The sequence below is a fragment of the Metarhizium brunneum genome, chromosome 2, assembly GCF_013426205.1.
Source record: "Metarhizium brunneum chromosome 2, complete sequence".
NCBI lineage: Eukaryota > Fungi > Ascomycota > Sordariomycetes > Hypocreales > Clavicipitaceae > Metarhizium > Metarhizium brunneum.
Window position 1 is genome coordinate 6,405,229 of NC_089423.1, and position 19,582 is coordinate 6,424,810.

Sequence of the window (19,582 nt, forward strand, 5' to 3'; positions counted from 1 at the left end):
AGGTCACGCATCAGCTCCCCCTGGGTAACCGAACACAAGCCAGCCCGCTGCGAACTACAGCCATGGACCTGCGATGCAGAGCGGAGGGGGCGGTGGTGGTTTGGCGGGATGCTGCTCTGCGGACCGAAAGCTTCCAACCGATCAAACAAGGAGTCTACCAGGACTTTGTGTCGGCGTGAAGGAGGTGCAAAGGCGGCGTTGCGGGATAAGAAGGGCTAGACAAGAGGAGCAACGAAGCTTGGGCTGGATCGACATTGAGTGTGGTTGATTGTTTGTTGGGTGTTCAGCATTCAGCATTCAGTCTGCCCCCTGCCCAACATGGTAAAGCGCCAACTGGCCTGGCCTGGCCTGGCCTGTCTTGTTCCTGGACTTCTTGGACGCAGCTGGACATCGTTGCGGCCCCCACCGATTAGATTCAACGACCGGACATTCGACTACTGCTGATGAGTGAAAAAAAACAGCAATTTTTGTGTTCATGGCGGGACTTTGAACCTCTCGCCACGGAGAATTTGGCCGGAGGAACGTTGGAGATGATGGTTTGGCTCGACTCAGGACCCACCTCCCGTTTCTCATGCCCTGAGGCCAGAGTCCAGTGTCCTCACACCTCGAATGAGACATGAGCACGCGAGCTGCCACTCACGCACCACAGTCACAATCTCTCATCACTGCCATGCTGCTCTCTCTCTAGCAACCGCCGATGCCATCCCCAACTGCAAAATGGGCGAGTCTGCACCCTCTGCAGACGCCGAATCCTCCGATGGCCCCTCGAAACCCAGCAAACGACACATCCCCCCGGACGTCGTCAACATTACTCCCATCGGTGACATCATTCTTTCCGTAACCTTCGAAACATCCACCGAGACACTCAGGAAAACCCGCAAGGCAGCCCTCTCTGCCTCCCGCAAAGCCAGCCTCCCCAATGGCCCATCCACGCCGCCACAGGTCTTGAAGCCCAAGGTCACCATCGCATACCGCGTACAGCTGGACATGCTCAAGACACACTCCCAGTACTTTGGCAACTTGCTCACAAACCCGCAATTCCGGGAAGCCAAACTCATTACCGCTGTCTATGCCGACTTAGCTGGCAGAAAGATAAAGACTTCAGAAGCAGATCCAGCTGAGCTGCCTCATGTGAAAATCACAGACGATGATGAGGCGACGCAGTCTGCGGGGAGGGAATCCGTATTTGAGGACATGCTTCGCATCATCCACCAGGTGCCTATCAAGACGACTCGCACGGTCATGTCGTATGCGACCACGTTGGCGTTGCTAGCAGATCGATTCGACTGCCGCGCCCCTGTGTCTCGAGCCCTCATGGAAATCAAGTTCAAGTGGCCCCTGACCAACACCCGCCCGTACCTGGATGAGTCGGGACGTGTGACGGAGACGGAAAAGGTCTTGCGTCAGAAGATTCTCGTGGCCTGGCTCTTGGGCCAGCCGATGCGTTTACACCAGGCCAGCAGGGAACTAGTCATTCGGGGCTCACGGCTCTGGGGCGTATACGGCGAAGAGGACGAAGCACAGGGCGCATGGTGGCATCTCCCGGAAGGCATAGAAGGTAATAACCCCCCCCCCTTTGTCCCCGGGGCGCGCTCCTTTCACACTCCCCAGATCTAACCAACCCATGCAGAAGAACTCCGGTACCGTCGAGAATGTATCCTGGACACCATAGCCTCCATTCAGCGCCACTTTCTTACCCTGTACGCTTCTCGTAATCGCCAGTGCAAGCTGGGGTACGATTCCAGCACCGCCTGCGACTCGTTCCAGTTTGGTCAGATGCTGAAATTTCTCCTGTCAAAGGATCTGCTGCACCTTGTGGACTTTTCGCCGTCGTCGGTAGACGACGTGCCGGATACGTCAATGGTGGATGTAGACGAGCTGCTGGGGACCTTGAAACAGTGTCCCAATTACCAGATTGACAAGCACCACACAAACTGCGGGCTGAGGATTCGAATTGATCCCATTCTAGACTATGTTAGGGCCATGGTAGGTGCGGGCGTGGTGGCAATTCCGCTGGCAGATTGGAAGCGAAGGAGGGCAGATGTTTCGTGGTTGAATGAGAAGGAGGGCTTGAGGAATGTCAGAGACGCGGAAGAGGGCTCCAATGCGTTTGCCTTTACGAGGGCCCTGGCGACCGATCAGAGGTTGAGATATGAGGGCGCTTTATATGCAGATGGGATGGCGAGGAGGCTGTTCACTGCGGATACATGGGACTGGACACCAGAGGCCTAATCCTGCGACAAGTCGTGGGAATTAGACTCTTCAAGGTTGCCAACTTTTTGGTATTAATGACTTGCTCAACTTGGATAGAACCACTATATATACGTCTAATTATTCATCCCCTGGCCACCAGTGGTGGAATTGTGTATTATGTGTTTGGGATTGACTACGCAGGGGTAGTCTTCTCCGTCACGTTCGTAGACTTGACAACTTCGCTCTCCTGCGGGCTAGAACTTCCACTGACGCTGTCCTCCCGAGCAGCGGGGGCCTTGGCCTTCATGAATGGCCAGTGGCCCTTGGTTTCCTTGAATCGCATGACGATGAAACCAGCTATTACAAAGATCCAGTAGACGTTGTAGGAAATGACCGAGCCATAGGTGGCGGAGTTTTGCCAACCGAGAATGGCGTTGAAGACACCCCAGCCGCCGTCGCTGGTGGAAGTGGGTGAGCAGCACTTGGTGACGGTCAGCAAACTGTTCCATTTGTTGACATGCATGATTGGGGGCTTTGCGTAGTCAGCTACTTACATTCACGTGCCAAACACTCTTGTCGATATCGTATGAACCTGGACCATTGCCAGTTTCTGAGGCATCACCGCCAATGGCATTGTTCCACTTTTGTGCCTCGAGATGCCAAACGCCACGGGAAAAGAGACCGGCAGCGACGAGATAAAGGAGACAGGTTGAGGCAACAAGGAAAATTTGCAGCTTGGCAGTAGAACCACCCCTGAGCACACGTTAGAGTGAGTTTCAATACCATAGTTTCCGGGCATCCCTTACTTGTACAAAAGGTAACCGATAATGCCGCCAACAAGGAGTCCGACGACGACGGGCAAGGGAACGGCATATGCAGGAGCTGAGAAGGTGACACCAGCAACAAACACAACAGCCTCAATACCCTCGCGAAGAACAGTAATGAAGGGCAGAACAAACATGGAGTACTTCTCCAGCCAGTGGGAGAAGCAGCCCCGGGAGCCGGCTTTGATGGGTGATTCGATAGCCTTGGCGAGTTTGACGCGCCATTTGGCTTGCATTTTGCCGATTCGAAGAAGGGCAGCACCCATCACTGTAATGATGACTGCGGCAAAGAGACAAAAAGCACCCTCGTAGTAGTTCTCATTTTTGTCCCAGGAATTGGATCCAACGGTATAAAAGACACCAATCAGGGCAGCGGCAACAACCATGCAGAGGAAGAATCCCGCAGCAACACCAAGCCATACCTATCACACGAAATTAGGGCTTGAAGACGGGACGAAAGTGCGTCAAACGTACCTGGCGGCGAAGTGCTTTGTATGTCCTTACATCCCGCTCAGGTCCATCGAGAGTCTGTTTGAGAAAAGCAAGCAATACAGACACAATGATGACCGTCTCCAGTGTCTCTCGAAAGACGACAAGAAAGATTGGCACTGAAAATACGTCCTTGGCCATGTTGAGGAACAGCCTTGTTGTGTTTGCCAGAAAGCGATCTTGCCCAACGAAAAGCTGCCTCTTGGGGAGGGGGGAATCAGATAAAAGAAGGCTAGGAATTTGTCGGCAGATGGAAACCTCCCAAGCCGGAGCACCACGAACGTGACAGGTAGAAGCTAGTAGTTGCAGGAATGCCAAGAGTCGTTTGACGGTCGCAGGGCACTAGGCGAGAGCCGAGACAGCCAAGCGGCCAAGTGATTGCCAAGAGACCCAGCGATGGACCAGCGATGGGCCAAAGATGGGGAATATTGTTTGGTCAAAGATTCGGATCAGATAACAACCATACAGCTGGTAAGTAACCTGAAATATGTCACATTAGTTACCTGATTGATTAGACAAGAAGCGAATCGGCCACGATCGGCCCTGGTCCCAAAGCAGCCCCTCCAAGTTGTCAGGCCACGGGCTGGGATAAATACGCCGTCGGTTGAGAAAAATCTTGTTTTGCTGCTCCGTTTTTATCAGTTAGCGCGGCAGCCACACGGCAAAAGAGTGCCGGCGAAATTGGGTCGAAATTGTTGGAAATATTGGACGCACCAAAGGGGGCCAAAATCTTGATAGTTGGCACACGAGATGGGAGTTGCACAAGAGATCCATCCTTTTGGGCAACCCGAGCCGAGAGACGAGTGGCACATGTATAAATCTCTGTTGTCATAAATAACGGCCCAATGTCTTCCGACGCATTGCTAATGAAGATGGGGGGGGCTGGGTGGTTGTAGTCGATGTAACACAACAGACGCACCGAGGGACGTGCCAACAAGATCAATGATGCGAACGCAAAAAGTTTGGCGCCGTCTACATGCACAATTGGGAATGCACATGCCGCCTACCGCGCCAGATTCTCTGAAAGCGGGGATGAGAATTTTCAGGCATTTTCGATTCGCAGAATGTGTCTCGGGACCGCTTCGAATTGCCCCTCTTGGGGCGGCAAAGTTCCCAGCCTTGGACAGAAAATGACTCTCTGCCACATGGCCCCCCTTGCCATGTGCGCCAAGGTATCATCAGATAATCCCTTGCATGGGCCCAGAAAACATCTGTTAAAGTGGTGATGCTCTTTAAAGGCTTTTGCTTCATCTTTGGTCTCCGTCCTGTCAATCTAGCAAGTCGATGCCTGAGTTTTCTACAGTTAGCCATGGCGCCATTGATCCGCTTATCAGATGGGGTCGTTGACTTTCAGCTAAGGTTATCAATCAATCAATCACAATCAATCAGGCCATGGGCCAGGGATAATCGACTTTTCTTCGTCAGGTGAGGAACCAAGCAGCCTCTCCTCGGTTTGGCGTTGCAAAAGTTGCGCCACATCCAATCAAGGAGTCAAGAGAACGCCATCGGCGGGAGGATTCAACCCTCGACCCCTCATGCAATCCGAGCTCGCTTTTGGGAAGGTGTGGACAGAAGGGCTTGAGCATAGTATGATCGTGCTGCATTGACGTCGGTAGCCAAAGTTGGCTAGCTGATACTGTTCTGCATTGTCCGCTTGTCGAGATCGGGCATCCACCGGGATCAAGACTATTGCATTTTCAGCCCTGGCTCGGTCCAATATATCGGGGTGGTGGTCCAACAGAGGAGACAGGCCGGTTCGGCTTCGTATCTGGGAATCCCGGCTAATTTCTGCGGCCTGAATCAGTTGAGGAATGGGCGAGAAGTGATCTTCTTATCCATCTGAAGGAGAATTCCGTTCGGAGTCAAAGTTGAGCAGACTTGACTACAAGCATATGACTGCAGCCAGGGTACATCTCGGGCGGTCGCTCTTTCCTTCCCACCTGTGCGCATTGGGCCAGCTGTGAGCTTATTTCTGCAAGTGCTCCATTCCATGATTAGGAAGGTGCGACTGCGCTAAGTCTGTTGTCAAATACACCCAACACCGTGAGCCTCGCATGAGCAAAGTTCTCCGTGCTTGAGCACGTTTTCCCCCAGATTATCTTGAGCAACATCCTCAACTACCGAACGAGGTAAAACTCTGGATCTCGATGGCGGGTCTTGTGCGATTGACAGCCGCCTTGGCTGCATCACTGAGCTTGGCGTCAGCAGCGACCATCAACCACGATTTCAACGTGACCTGGGTCAGGGCCAACCCTGATGCAGCGTTTGAACGACCAGTTATTGGCATCAATGGAAAATGGCCGATTCCTAGAATTGAGTGCAATATCGGAGACCGGCTAATTATTAATGTCAATAACCAGCTGGGAAACCAGTCGACGTCGCTGCACTTTCACGGCCTATTTCAGAATGGGACCAACAACATGGACGGCCCTTCGGGCGTCACCCAGTGCTCCATCCCTCCGGGCAGCTCATTCACTTACAACTTTACCGTAAGTCGAGCAGTCGAGAAATCCTATCTTCACGTGTATGAACAAGCACACTGAAACTAAGCCCCAGGTCAACCAACCTGGCACGTATTGGTACCACTCTCACAATGATGGCCAATATCCTGACGGTCTCCGTGGACCAGTCATTGTCCATGATCCCGAGTTCCCGTACAAGAAAGAAGTTGATGAAGAAATCGTCCTAACGCTTTCCGATTGGTACCATGATGAGATTTCAACACTCATCCCAAAATTCATTAGCAAGACAAACCCAACTGGAGCCGAGCCCGTTCCCAACGCTGCTCTCATGAACGACACTCAGAACGTAACCATTTCTGTCCAACCCGGCAAGACGTACATGTTCCGTGTCGTCAACATCGGTGCCTTTGCCGGCCAGTACCTCTGGTTCGAGGGCCACAAGATGCGAATTGTTGAGGTTGATGGCGTATACACCAAGGACGCTGAAGCTGAAATGATTTACGTCTCCGCCGCTCAGAGAGTGAGCTTCCTTCTGACGACCAAGAACGACACATCTGCAAATTTTCCCATAGTCGCAAGTATGGACACGGTAGGTTCGCATCCTACCTTGTAATATGGCGGCATGACGGCAACTAACTGGAATCGCATAGACTCTGTTTGATGTGCTCCCCCCTGAGCTCAACTACAACTCCACCGGCTGGCTCAGCTACGATAAATCCAAAGACTATCCGGCCGCTGCTCTCGTAGACGAGCTAAACCCCTTCGATGACATGACGCTCGAAGCCTACGATGGCATGGAACTCCTCCCAGAGCCCGACCGAACCGTGGAGCTTAATGTCATCATGGACAACCTCGGTGATGGTGCCAACTACGCCTTCTTCAACAACATCACCTATGCGTTGCCCAAGGTCCCCACGCTCTACACAGCCCTCAGTGCCGGTGAAATGGCCAACGACCCCAGGGTATACGGCGAATACACACATCCGTTTGTCTTGAAGAAGAATGAGATTGTCCAGATCGTCGTCAACAACCTCGACAGCGGTCGTCACCCGTTCCATCTCCACGGCCACAACTTCCAAGCCATCTACCGCTCAAACGAGTCTGCAGGTACTTTTGCAGATGAAGGTGGAGAGACGGACAAGACGTTCCCCAGGGTGCCCATGCGCCGAGATACAATGGTCATTTGGCCCGAAGGGAACATGGTCCTGCGATTCAAAGCCGACAACCCAGGTGTGTGCGATTACCATAACCCCCCAAAGTTCAGACATGTTAACTCAACGAGTAGGAGTCTGGTTGTTCCACTGCCACATCGAATGGCACGTCGTTTCCGGCCTCATCGCGACCTTTGTGGAAGCGCCGACCGAGCTGCAAAAGACGCTCTCCATCCCACCCACTCACCTCCAGGCGTGCCAAAAGGGCAATGTTGCCACTGAGGGCAACGCGGCAGCCAACACAAGGGACCTCCTCGATCTCAGCGGCCAGAATGAGCCCCCCGCTCCCCTCCCAGCTGGGTAAGCTTCTCCGTCACAATCCCTCGACACACCCTGCCATCTCATATCTATGCATGGCCACTAACAACCCCAGATTCACACCCCGAGGCATCGTAGCCCTAGTATTCAGCTGCGTAGCAGGCCTCCTTGGTGTCGCCGTCGTAGCATGGTACGGCTTCTCGCAGGCCGTCGAAGAAGCCCCCGGGGCTGTAACCAGCATCATCCGCAACGCAGACATATCCGAGTCCGACAATAGCCAGATTGTGTCCTCCAGTACCAATGCCGGCAGAACTACTACCTAGCATCATCTAGCATGAACAGGATTTTTCAGGAAAAAGAAACCATGTACGTAATGGAGGTTGGATTGATTGATTTTTAGCACTCATATTGCAATATATCCATATGAAGCCTTTCGTTGAAACCCCCCCTCTCCCCTTTCATTAGTGCTTATGCCAGCGGCGATAAAAATACTTCCCATGGAAAAGAAAAAGGCTAAAGTTGGGCAACGGCCCTAGAAGAAGTAAATAGTAGCAAGCCATTCCCCCTTATGAAGAAGCGAACAATAGCGAAAGACTCTCCCTGTAATTAAGATAAATAGGACCAATAGCCATTGTTTTCCGTACAAAGCCCAATATTGATCTGCCCAAGAAATAGATCCGACGTAAAGATACAAAATATGTGCCTTATAGGGACCCTCGGAACATATTGCCTTGTGTTTAGACTAAATCCACCCAAAGCCGTGGAGTCTGCATATGCCATTGCATTATACCACGATCCATCAACCACTCCAAGTTTCCAGACGCCAATTCATGCAGTTAAAAAAAGTTGGTGGGACGCGCTCTGTCGTGCCACCGCAGCGAAAGTCAAGTGTTGCGCACGATTCCTGCCTTCAAAACAGGCATCTCTGCGCCACCAGGGAAGAGAAAGTGTAGATGTCCTCAGGTGCCTCCATGTCTATGGAACCTAGACCAACCACATACCACCCCGCCAAGACCAAACGAGGTCCGCACACCGCTCATCTGTGTCGTAGGATTCTCAGTCGTCGTAGACGCCTGCACCGTGTCAAAATCGTCTCGTATGCAGCCAAACTATACACGTTTGGCCTTATTCTTGCGGGGAAGGCCCTTCTCCTTGCGCATTTTGATATCAACATCGGCAAGCCACTTGCTTGCGTTGTATAACTGGACTCCGTTGATAGCCTGCTTAATAACCATGAAAGGCAAGCTGATACCAGCAATAGCCCAAGGAATAAGAGAGTCCATCTTGTTGGCACGGGCAATTTCTAGCGCAGAGGCGCTAAAGGGGTCGGGGAACATCTGTCGGAGCAGCGAGGTGTTAACTGGAGCACCGGGGTTGATGAAACCACCACTGGTCTCTTCGACGCTCTTGATCAGGTGGGGAGACAGCCAAGGAGACGAAAAGGCCAGAAGGTAAAGGCCGATGAAGAAGAGCTCATTGAGAGCGCACAGAGTAAACAAGACATTCTGCGGAACATATCCTTAGCTCATGCTCTCAATATCACGGTCCACGATATTGGTTTTTGCCTACCTTGTTGGTGTAGTACAAGTTAAGGAGCCAGTTCTGACTCTTGTCAATGTTCTTGTGGCTCGAGTCGGAGCCGCCGACGACGAGAGTGGCATACATGTGCATGTAGTGGCTAGAGAAGTCGAGCGCAATCAGGCCCTGAAACAGAATAGCCCATCTGGGGAAGGCAGAAGACAGAAAGACGAGCAGACATGAGGTTGTGCAGCGATCAGTAACCATGTCAAGGACGGCACCGAAGCGAGTAGACTGTTCGAAAATGCGGGCAGCATAGCCATCGAATGCATCCAACAGGCAGGAGATGCTATAGAGGACCGAGCACGTTCGCGGGTGGACGGGCATGTAGTATAGGGAGGCGATGGCGAGGACGATACGGATGTAGCCTAGAGATGCGCGAGCGTTAGCAATCGCCCAAGAATGCAAGCACAAGGCATCATGGAGCTGCGAACCGATAATATTGGGCCAGAACAGAAAGATATTCTCATCTTCCTCGATGTCCGTGGCTTCCGGAGTGTGGTGAGCAGAGCCATTGCCATTCATGATGATGGGCTTCTGATCGTCATCGGATGAGGCAGCAGCTGCAGCAGCTTCGCGCAGCTTGGCAGATTTCCTTCGGGTCTGACGGGTAGACATTTTTGCGGTGCAATTGTTGCAAACTGCAAAAGAAAGAGAATGCTTTGCTAGGGGCGTCAATAGGGATGTCGAGAATACCGTACGATGGCAACTGACATGATGCGACGGCAGAGGTGTCCGCGTGGCAGGGTTTTATTCTCGTTTCGAGGTCGGCCGGGAGAGCTGGGGATGCGCGACCGAAGGGGCCGACAGGGTCCTGGGGGTGACGACGCAAGCAGGACAGCAAAGAAAAAAGTCGAGCTTCCGCCAAAGGAGGAAGACGAAGAAAAAGGAGACGGTATACTTTGGAAATGATGCTTGAAAGATCCGAGTTCAGGACAAAAACGGCACCGGTAGTCGGCAGGAAGGAGCGGATGAGAAGGAAGAAAAGCCAAGAAGCCAAAGTGCGATAAGGAGAGGAGCGGCGTGGTGGTCGGAGGCAATTTACAAGTGGGTTCAGGATTGAATTGTCCAAGGCCCCGAGCAAAGCTGGTGATGACGGCAGCTGCCGCCAAACTTTCCAGCCAGTCCCAATTAAACCAGTCTGAACAAGGCTGTTGGTCTCAGTCTTGAAAAATCTCCAAGTGCTCCTTGGCCCAAGGTGCCACATGCAGGGCCCACTTGAGCACCCGCGGAGCCTCTTGGGTTTAGCCCAAACTAGACTGGCACGCTTGTCGCCTTGTTAGTACATTTGCTGTGCCAGATGTCTGCAGCCTCCTGAGTCCATTGCATTGACCTCAAAACCAACGACTACTCCCGGGTATTTCCAGCGTCACATCTTCTGTGCTCCAGGACGAGTAAGATGTTTTTTTTCGAGCTGCCTATTGTTACAATCAACTGCCCGTATCTCAACTGTGACGTTTTTTTTTGTATGTACTTCCAGAGGCTCTCTTCCACCTCTCCTCCCCCTTATGAGCATCCACGCACTTTGCACGTTCAGTTTTCACGCGCGTGCCGAGGTCTGTTCGGAGACGCATCTCACCACCATGGCCGTCTTGATTGGCCATTCGCAAGCTTGGCCGTGGAACCCTTAATGCGCAGCTCAAACTGTTCCAGGTCAAACTGGTCATCATTTCACTCTTCTATGACAGGCTTGGGGCGGCCACAAGGGTGAGGTGTCTATCTCCGCCTCTAGTCAGCGGCTAACCACTTCTCTCCGCGGTGGCCCGTCGATAAAGGTGCGCGATATTTGAGTCCGACGTATCCAGCATCGCAACGCAGGATGAGATGCGATTGACGCTGGTCCATACTCGGGGTAGACTCGCATGCAGATACCGATAAGGACAAGCAGATAAGGGTTTAAGCTCGGCCCGGAATTTTAACACCAGAAAAGCACCTTCGGGGAGACGCGGCTCATTTGAGTTCGGCATGTAGAAGAGCATATTGCAAACATCTGCCACTCCCCTCGTCCCCAGAAAGGTCGCTGTGGAGCAATTACGCCATAGAATGGATGCCGTGATGTCGACTACATCTCCTTTGGTCAGACCATATGGGTGTGTTTTCAGTCTACCAATGCGACTTACTTTGCGGGCAATTCGGGGCCCTCGCCGAGGCGGCTCAGACAAGGGTCATGCCAGCCAGTTAGTTAATGCTTGATTCTCCCGGTCCCGACATGTTGTGATGTGTCATGGTGGCCAGGGATGGCGGTTGACCGTCATGCCAACAAGAATGTGAATTTGGCCTTGGTTTTCGAAGCAACTAGTTTCTAACCAGCGCCTATTCTGCCCTCAGCAAACAGTAGCGCCGGCACAGTGTTGGGTTTGGACCGAAGCTTGATTGTTTAGCTAGGAAGCTAAAATTATATGCTTAAAGTACATTTAGCTGGCGGTATTATGCTGTTTATTAAAATATTCCCCAAAAACTACACCAGGTTTTTGGAAGATGTTTGCAGATACAGCCTCCTTGATAGGAGGACGTGCAGCTAGTCTATCACACAGTCAACTTGACAGGGTATAGATAGACGGCCGAAAGGTTCCTCCTGTACTTGCAGCACCATTTCATAAGAAGCCAGAAATCCTACAGTAGCTACGATGAACACAAGGACTGAAGTACTCTGTATCAACGCTAGACAATATTTTAGGAAGTGAAACGGGGATGCCAGGAACAAACGAAGATATACTCAAGTAAACGGCAAGGAAGACAAGCGTCACTGGTGTAAAAACTGCATGTCAGTTGAGGCTGGAGCGACGCAAGATGCTCCATAATTCGTAGACAAATCCTCTGACGATTGTTGCGGTCAACTCGCAAGACCCCAATCAGCCACCATCAAATCAAGTCCTTGTTCCTTGCGGACGGAAATTTAGGTTCTATGAAACTCGCCGTAACACTTCCCCTACTACTTTGACTTGCATAATAGCACAGTTCGGGATATCCATCTTTGCTGCATTTGTCGCATTTAACTAGACCTAATCCTTGCTCTCTTCTTTCGCTAGTGCAGCGCCTTACATCAGTAGAAAAGGGCAGCCCGCTCGGCTGACCAGCCTGCCGCGGCACACACGGCGCGCTGCAATTATAGTTGACCATTTGACCCTTTGATATACTATAAATTCTATAATGTCAGTATTTCTACCTACAAAATAGTCTTTGATTGAATTGGCTTTATATGCCCAAGTAAAAGGGCTAGTGATCTTCCCACCGATTTTATTTTTAATATAAAAATCCCTGCACTGGATGGTCGACGCGTCGACTTGGCAACGCGTCAATCGCGTCAACCTTTGCGTGTTAGTGAATTTCAATGTTCTTCGTTTGACGACTGGCTGCTCCTTCCCTCTGCACATCTGGGTCTTGTTTTCCCCGCAAGCAGACAATCATGATATCAGACCAAGAATCTGCTGCGGCGATGGTGCCTGCGGCAGAAAACAACTCGGCACGACCCAGCGCTGTCGTCGAGACTCCCGAGGGCAACAATCCGGGCGTTGACGGCTACGACGTCGGGCTCATGGACGACCTTCTCAGCGCTCTCTCAAGCATCAAGGCCCCAGGATCCTTCGCCTCGTTCGGTGTCCTGCCTCAACCGCCGCCTGCCGGCCTGTTCGTCGACGACGTAGGCGACATTACCATGCCCCTGAGCGAGGTGCAAGCCCGCCAGCTGATCGCAAAGGCTCGCCAGGCGCCATACGGCAAGGGGAGCGCCACCATCGTCGACACTGCTGTTCGGAATACGTGGGAGTTGGACTCAGGGCAGTTCAGGTTCCAAAGCCCACATTGGCCGGGCTTCATGCGGCATTTGTGTGCCCAAGTCGCCTTAAATCTAGGCATTAATGCCCCCATCACGGCGCAGATTTACAAAATGCTCATCTACGAGAAGGGTGCCATGTTCAAGGCACATACCGAGTACGTTCTCCTAGGATCTCGATAGCCATGGTCGCCGTCAGACTGACTGGAAACACTACGCAAGCACCGAGAAGATTCCTGGCATGTTCGGCACCCTCGTCGTTTGCCTGCCGTCAGCCCACCAAGGCGGAGAGGTAGTTCTCAAGCACTGCGGCCAGAAAAAGGTTTTCAAGACATCTGAGGCCCCTCAGTCCTTCGCCTCGTGGTACTCGGACGTGTCGCACGAGGTGCTGCCCGTCACCTCGGGCTTCCGATGGGTTCTGACTTACAACCTTGCTCTTCACTTGACTGGGCCTGGTCCGTCGGCAGGCTTACCGCAGTTTGAGACGGGAGCGCTCCGTCGCACTCTCAAACGGTGGCTCAGCGAGCCCAAAGAGTCGCGCGAGACCAACTGCGTGTACCACGTGCTCGACCACGACTACACTGAAGCCAATATTTCGCTAAAGGCGCTGAAGACGCGAGATTTGGCGCAGGTCCATTCCCTGAAGGAGATATCCGGGGAGTTGGCGGTTGATGTGTTCCTCGCACTACTAGAAAAGGAGGAGATGGGAAGCTGCGAGCACGACCCCTATGAGGACAGGTACGACGGATTTAGGAGATATAATCGTTCTTACTACGACGACGACGACGGTTACGACGACTACAACGATGATGAATCCGGCTATCACCATCTTGAGGAAGTTTTTGAGACGAAGTATGCAGTGAAGACCCTCGTCGACTTGCAGGGCCGTGTGGTGGCGACGCGTTTGCGCCTCGATGAACAAGACATCCTCCAAGAAGACTGCTTCGAGGACCTTGAAGCGGAAGAGGAGTACGAAGGTATATGGGAAACTCTGTGTGTCTCTATTGGCTGTTCAATCCCCCTTAGTTCCAGAATTACTGGTAACAGCTGGACGTATTAACGATATTTTCTTTTTCAGGGCCCAACGGCGACGCACTGGTATCGAGTGACGGTTCGTCACCCCTTATTCCCCATATTCGCCGTCTCTAGTCACCACTCACTCAAGTATTTAGGCCGCTGTCATCGTTCCCCGTGATTCGCTCCTGTCCTTTTTTGATACCTACGATATGAATAGATACTGTTCCCCCTATCACAATTTCAAGACACAGGTCCGGTATTTGGCCCGAGCATGTTTGCAACCACAGCCCCCCAAGTCTTTCATCAATGCGCTGGTAATTTTATCTCAGCAGGCGTGGAACATCCGCCGCACGACCATCGGAGGTTTTGGCGCACAGGAACCGTGGATCGATGGGGACGGCATACGGGACGTTCTTACGGCTGCCATCCAGCACGGAAAATATAACTTCTTTCAAGAGGCTGCTGGCCATCACGAAGGTCTTCTGCCACCAGAGTTCTTTGTCTGGATGCGGCAGTGGTTGCTTACTGGCGATAGCAATACTAATGAACGTTTTAATGTTATTCAAAGCGGGTATGCTTGCTAGATCATGTGGCCCTTTCGAGAGCTAACTATAGTAGGATATCTGCTGCCATTTCCTCCTATCCTTACTTCGCCGATCAGTTTACCGCCATCACGAGATTGGTATCCATGTCAAGCGACGATTTGACTCCTGACACCGCTGCTACTCCTGATTATATTCTAGATTGGGCTCGTGGAAAACTCCGCTCTTGCATGGATGTCTGCGCTTCCGAGTCTCTGGGCCGCGAAGATGGGCCTGCCATGGTGGATCTTGCCTTGTTTTTCAATGATCCCCCGGCCTTTATGTCGCAAATGTACGTTGTACCAGCTTCCTCGGTTCCTGCTTCGTATAACGCTAACTATTTTCTCAGCATTTCGCCCACGATCGGTCAAAGGCATGATGCCGCGGCATTCTTTCTTGCATTCCTGGCCCGGCTTCGACAGCAAAGCAAAAATGGTATATTGGCAATGGGAAATGCTATCCAGTTTTACCAGACCAAGGCCAGATCCTTCATCACTTTGGCGGATTTCACACAAATGCGCGGCGACGCTGGAGGCCAGGCAATTCCAACCAGGATAACACCACACAATTGTGAACAAGCCCAAAAATTGGACCGCCGAACAGCCATCAGCTATGAAGTGCTGGCCGATTTCTTCTCAGCCATTATCCAGTCAAGCACAGAAGCAGACGACCTCGTAACGCTATTCGTTTCCAAACTCGTTGTCAAGGCTCAACAGCTCCCAGCACTTGAATTCCACGCCTTGTGGCTTCCCTTCCTACGCCGTCTTATACCCATTCTTGTCTCCAACACTATACCTCTCGACAACCCATATTGTCAACAGCTCTTTTCGGCCCTTCTGCACGCGTACGTCAATAAGTACGTAGGACACAAGCCCGCCGAGAATACAAGCCTGATACGGCCCGGTGTGCGCTGCCAATGCTCCGACTGTCAGTGGCTGAACAGGTTTCTTGCTGGCACAGAAAGAGTCGGCCGCTTTTCCATAAATAAAAAACGACGTATGCACTTGCACCAGCAGCTCGACTCCGGGGGAGTAGACTGTACCCATGAAACGTGGCGGTCGGGTTCACCCCAAACTCTAGTGGTAACCAAGACGTTCCGACACAATGAGAAGAGGCTTCTGGACTGGAAATCGCGGTTGATGTTGGCGAAGGAACAGATTCGGAAGTTCGAGCCGCTCCACCTCTCGCTACTTCTTGGACCGAACTACCTAACTATTGTCAATATGGAGCATCTCTCCGCGGCGCCGGAGCGGGCTCAGGTTCAATCGCCGGCAGTGGTTTCGGGCTCCTCACGGGCGACAGACCAACCTCGTGGGCCATTGCAGGCAATTAGCTCCGCGAGATTGCCCCCGTCACCCGTGGCTGGAGTGAAGAGGAAGTTGCCTCCCACAGAGATTGACATTATTGATTTGACTGGAGAGTAGGGTGGCGGCGCAGAACGGCATGGTTTAATAATACCGACTCGTGTAGAATAAAAACCCCTCGCCAGCTCTTGTTCTTGTTCTTCTTTCTCTTGCCTCCTCTTTATCGCAGCATCCCGTCCGGTGATGGAGTTTGCGCCTGCGTACGGAGTAATGTTCTCCCTTTGTTGGCATTGCGGGTTTGTATGTATACTGGACCTGATGCCCAGCTGCTGGATACCATTGGGATGGGCAATTAGTACACGACATGTTTAATAACTCTCTCACATATTAATACCTTGCCTGCATTAAGTTCGGCAAACTTGGGGATTTAAATAAGTGTGGCGCTGTGTAAGCAATTAAACAGTTAATGTTACCTGATAAGGGGGCCCTCACAGAAGTACGGGGTATATCACACAAAATATGTACGGAGTACAGGCCTGTTTCTTTAATTTTTTGTGTGACAGTTGAAATTACGGTCAAGCGAAAGGAATGTACGTATTGACCTAACCCCGCTCCTTTCCACATTACACACCATATATTTTATAAGAGGATTAGTACTCTTTACTAGGGTCTGTATTCCTTTTATTCTCCTCGTATCGCCTTATCAGCCCGGGCAGGCTCCTCGATTTCTCTCGGAAAAAAATACAGGGTCCACTTTAACAGCTGTTAGTGAATAACCTGCCAGCTGGCCCACTTACTGATGTCATACATGGCTAAACTTTCAGGGTCTGAATTAGGGTTCAACCGCTGACAGCCAGCTTGGTCTGAAGATTTCTGTCAGGCCATTTCGTCTATGCACCCATCGGAAAAACTCGAAAGCCAGCAATAGAATGAAACAGCCCAAATCATCTCGACGTCGTGATGACCCCTTCGGAATGGAACCCCCAGACTGGTACTATCGAGTGTCGCTCGCCTGCGACCTAGAGGGCCGGGAGGTTAGAGGAAGTGACTTTGACGAGGACATCTCAGAACTGGGAGAGGGTGAGGGCGACAGCGAAGGTAGTGGCTCAGACGTTGCAGGCGAAGGTGACGGTGAGGATGGATGCGAATGCGGCAGTGAGGATGAATGCGAATGCGACTCCGGGGAGGATGACGACGAGGAATCGGAACACTCGTATACAGGAAGCGATGCCGACAACTACTATGATTTAAAGCGCCAACGCATAGCCCGGAAGATACACTTACGAGACGAAAAGGAACAAGTGCCGGAAAACCCAATAGTCTACCCAGCCTATGAGGCTATTCTAAAGGCCCAGAACGAGCGAGGCTGCCCTGAGAATGAAGACCGGGCGGAAGAGGCTCGTGGCGAACAGATAGTCTACACAGCCTATGAGGCTATGCTGGAAGCCCAGAAAAGGGGAGGCTGCCCTAAGCTAAAACCCATCTTTAACCAGATGTTTACGTTATATTCCGTCGATTTCCACGACTATTGTTCCCATGAGTGGTTCTTCAGGACGCCATACGTCGAGTTCAGGGCTCTCTGCCCGCCGGACTGGGACTGGGACGATGATTTATTAGATCCAGCGGAGACCAAGGCTCATGGCCACATATACTTGGATTCTGATTCTGTCAGCGAATTTGCAGCCTTTTGGCCTCCAAGAAGGGCTGGCCAGCTAATGATACCATTACTATATGGACCGGAGGAATGCGACCCCATCATTCAATTCATTAGTGATGAATACTTCATCATGACCGTTAGAACTGATTTGGACATTGTCGCAAATCGTATTCGCATTCGCAATCCCGAGGCCACAAATATACCTGATGTCTTTCACTTTGTGGGCATTAGAGACCGCCAATATGACAAATGTGGCTCCAATTACAGATTTGACTCTTGGCTCATTGGATCGAACAAGCTACAAGCGGGAAGAAATGGAGAATAGCCGGTTTTTGATTGATTGAATGAATTGTTTTCAGTCTGGAGAGAAGAAAGCCGGTCTAAGGGATCTGCACGCTCCCTGTCACCCCGTGACTCTGTTTTTTCGATGTTTGAAAGCACCCCGAGATATTCGCATAGTGGCGTCAACTGCCACCGATTTTAGCGGTTACAACCGTGGCATTTGGCTTCATTACACAGACGGCAGCTGGGACCTCTCCGATCTCAAACGAACCACAGTTTCCCGTTCGACGCCATCGGAAAGTTCCACCGCACACCCTCTTCGGCAAAGCTCTTCCGGAGACACCCATCTTGATTGAGCTCCGCGACGGACTGTTTTCGGCAATAGCCCTTCCAAAAACGTTGGGTATACTCAGCCATCATATGTCTAGCACGCGGTGGCTGGGCTGGTCGTTGATGCCTTTGCGCAAAGCCTCTACGAGATTATGGCCGCTGCTGCCGGCATAACGTGCCAATATTTCAAAATGACGTTTCCGCCTAGGCCTTAGATAAGCACTTAATTTTCCTGAGAAAAGATGGCTTCAAAACATTTCAAGAATATTTTAATTCTTTCCTTATATTATTTGCTGAAAATATATAAAGTCAAGTCGGTACAATACTCAAAAACCTAGTTGTGGCGCTGATGCCTTGTGCGCAATTTTCATCTCTCTCGCAGCTTGCTCGTCTCGACGGCAGTCCGTGGTGTCTCAACGTGTAACTTGGACGAATGGCACTGCGAATCTTGCACAATTTTGTTGTTCGTGGTTGCCATCAATGCTCTTCGGCAATCGCGGAGGAGAAATGTCGCAAGACTGCAGCTGAAGGGACGAGGCGGAAAGGCGTCAAACTTTGCCCTCTCAAATGGTTTAACCGCCCAAGCCTAGTGAGCACGATAGAGTTTTGCGGCTGAATAACTCTTATCGACTATTGTATTTTTCAGAAACATATGCTACGCATGCTCAAGCTTGGCTGCTCCCTCGGAAATGCCTCGCAACCGGTGTCACATTATCATGAAAACAGAGGCGACTTGGCACCACTGACGCTGCGGGAACGCATACAATACAGCAGGACATGGAATATCATGGTTGACCACAGAGCGTAACCTGGATAGAGACAAAAGTTGCGCTTTGAGCCCGACCTTTGTCTTGGCAGCACCTACATCACCGGTTGCCTGCCGTAGCAAATCTCATGGCACGTGTAAAAGCATTCCTTTGTGCACATTTGAAACAATCAATGTCATCATCCAGGTAGTGTTACCATCTGCGACACGTATTTCTTACATATTGTTCATTATATCTTTTGCAAATACGTCGTTATTCCACATCGAGTCTCACTACACCTAATGCCTCTGGCTTAATTCGACCCCGGCGGTCGGTCTCATCCCTGCCGTCTTTGCTGCCGCAAGCTCATCCTTCACTACAACATGTGTTGAGCAGTCCCTGTGGCTCAAACTCGGCCCAAGGAGAGCCAGCGATCCCCTGACGATGGGAGAGACGCACAGTCAGGGGTGCTGGTGAGAAACGAGTGATGTTCCGCAAGGCTTCGAGTGCGGGTAAAAATGAAGTAATATATAACGTAGTAGCAACGGAAACAAGGTTATGTGTAAGTTGGAAGCAATTTGTACGTCTTATTACCGTAGCCGCTCAAATTATATTTATTTCAGCATGAGCAACTTGGAAGGAAATGGAGATGAGTGGTTCGAGGATTATTGTCAAATTATGCTTTTCCTGTTGTGCAGCAGCTGTGGCGAGCTTTTGCTCTCGCATTAGTACAGTGGCAAGAGCTATTTTCAGGTTTATTTCTTCTCATAAGAAAGCTTACAAGCCCCGGAATGACCAGCTTGAGTCATGTCTTACATAGCAAGAAGACGAAGCAAAAGGCCAAGGACTTGGCTGCGTGGCAATCAACAATGGTGCCG

General features: G+C 51.4%; 6 protein-coding genes across 6 annotated transcripts; 4 read left to right on the plus strand and 2 right to left on the minus strand.

Annotated features, from left to right (window-relative positions):
- Positions 1 to 717: 717 nt before the first annotated feature.
- Positions 718 to 2,232, plus strand: G6M90_00g048970 (uncharacterized protein; the record flags this gene model as incomplete). The annotated part of the gene is made up of 2 exons (XM_066130453.1): positions 718 to 1,558; positions 1,631 to 2,232. The coding sequence occupies 2 exons, from the start codon at positions 718 to 720 to the stop codon at positions 2,230 to 2,232; spliced, it is 1,443 nt and encodes a 480-aa protein (XP_065986495.1).
- Positions 2,233 to 2,386: 154 nt separating this feature from the next.
- Positions 2,387 to 3,647, minus strand: ftrA (High affinity iron permease ftrA; the record flags this gene model as incomplete). Its single annotated transcript, XM_014689523.1, has 4 exons — positions 2,387 to 2,674; positions 2,748 to 2,946; positions 3,000 to 3,439; positions 3,492 to 3,647. The coding sequence occupies 4 exons, from the start codon at positions 3,645 to 3,647 to the stop codon at positions 2,387 to 2,389; spliced, it is 1,083 nt and encodes a 360-aa protein (XP_014545009.1).
- A 2,006-nt stretch (positions 3,648 to 5,653) lies between these two features.
- fetC (Iron transport multicopper oxidase fetC) lies at positions 5,654 to 7,760 on the plus strand (the record flags this gene model as incomplete). Its single annotated transcript, XM_066130454.1, has 5 exons — positions 5,654 to 5,995; positions 6,063 to 6,557; positions 6,619 to 7,198; positions 7,254 to 7,479; positions 7,553 to 7,760. 5 exons carry the CDS (start codon positions 5,654 to 5,656, stop codon positions 7,758 to 7,760), a joined length of 1,851 nt encoding a protein of 616 aa, XP_065986246.1.
- A 786-nt stretch (positions 7,761 to 8,546) lies between these two features.
- On the minus strand, positions 8,547 to 9,633 carry pis1 (CDP-diacylglycerol--inositol 3-phosphatidyltransferase; the record flags this gene model as incomplete). The annotated part of the gene is made up of 3 exons (XM_066130455.1): positions 8,547 to 8,942; positions 9,007 to 9,383; positions 9,450 to 9,633. The coding sequence occupies 3 exons, from the start codon at positions 9,631 to 9,633 to the stop codon at positions 8,547 to 8,549; spliced, it is 957 nt and encodes a 318-aa protein (XP_065986373.1).
- A 2,788-nt stretch (positions 9,634 to 12,421) lies between these two features.
- On the plus strand, positions 12,422 to 15,809 carry G6M90_00g049010 (uncharacterized protein; the record flags this gene model as incomplete). Its single annotated transcript, XM_066130456.1, has 6 exons — positions 12,422 to 12,945; positions 13,010 to 13,764; positions 13,866 to 13,885; positions 13,960 to 14,375; positions 14,423 to 14,677; positions 14,735 to 15,809. 6 exons carry the CDS (start codon positions 12,422 to 12,424, stop codon positions 15,807 to 15,809), a joined length of 3,045 nt encoding a protein of 1,014 aa, XP_065986592.1.
- An 854-nt stretch (positions 15,810 to 16,663) lies between these two features.
- G6M90_00g049020 (uncharacterized protein) lies at positions 16,664 to 17,671 on the plus strand (the record flags this gene model as incomplete). Its single annotated transcript, XM_014689527.1, has 1 exon — positions 16,664 to 17,671. One exon carries the CDS (start codon positions 16,664 to 16,666, stop codon positions 17,669 to 17,671), a length of 1,008 nt encoding a protein of 335 aa, XP_014545013.1.
- Positions 17,672 to 19,582: the final 1,911 nt, after the last annotated feature.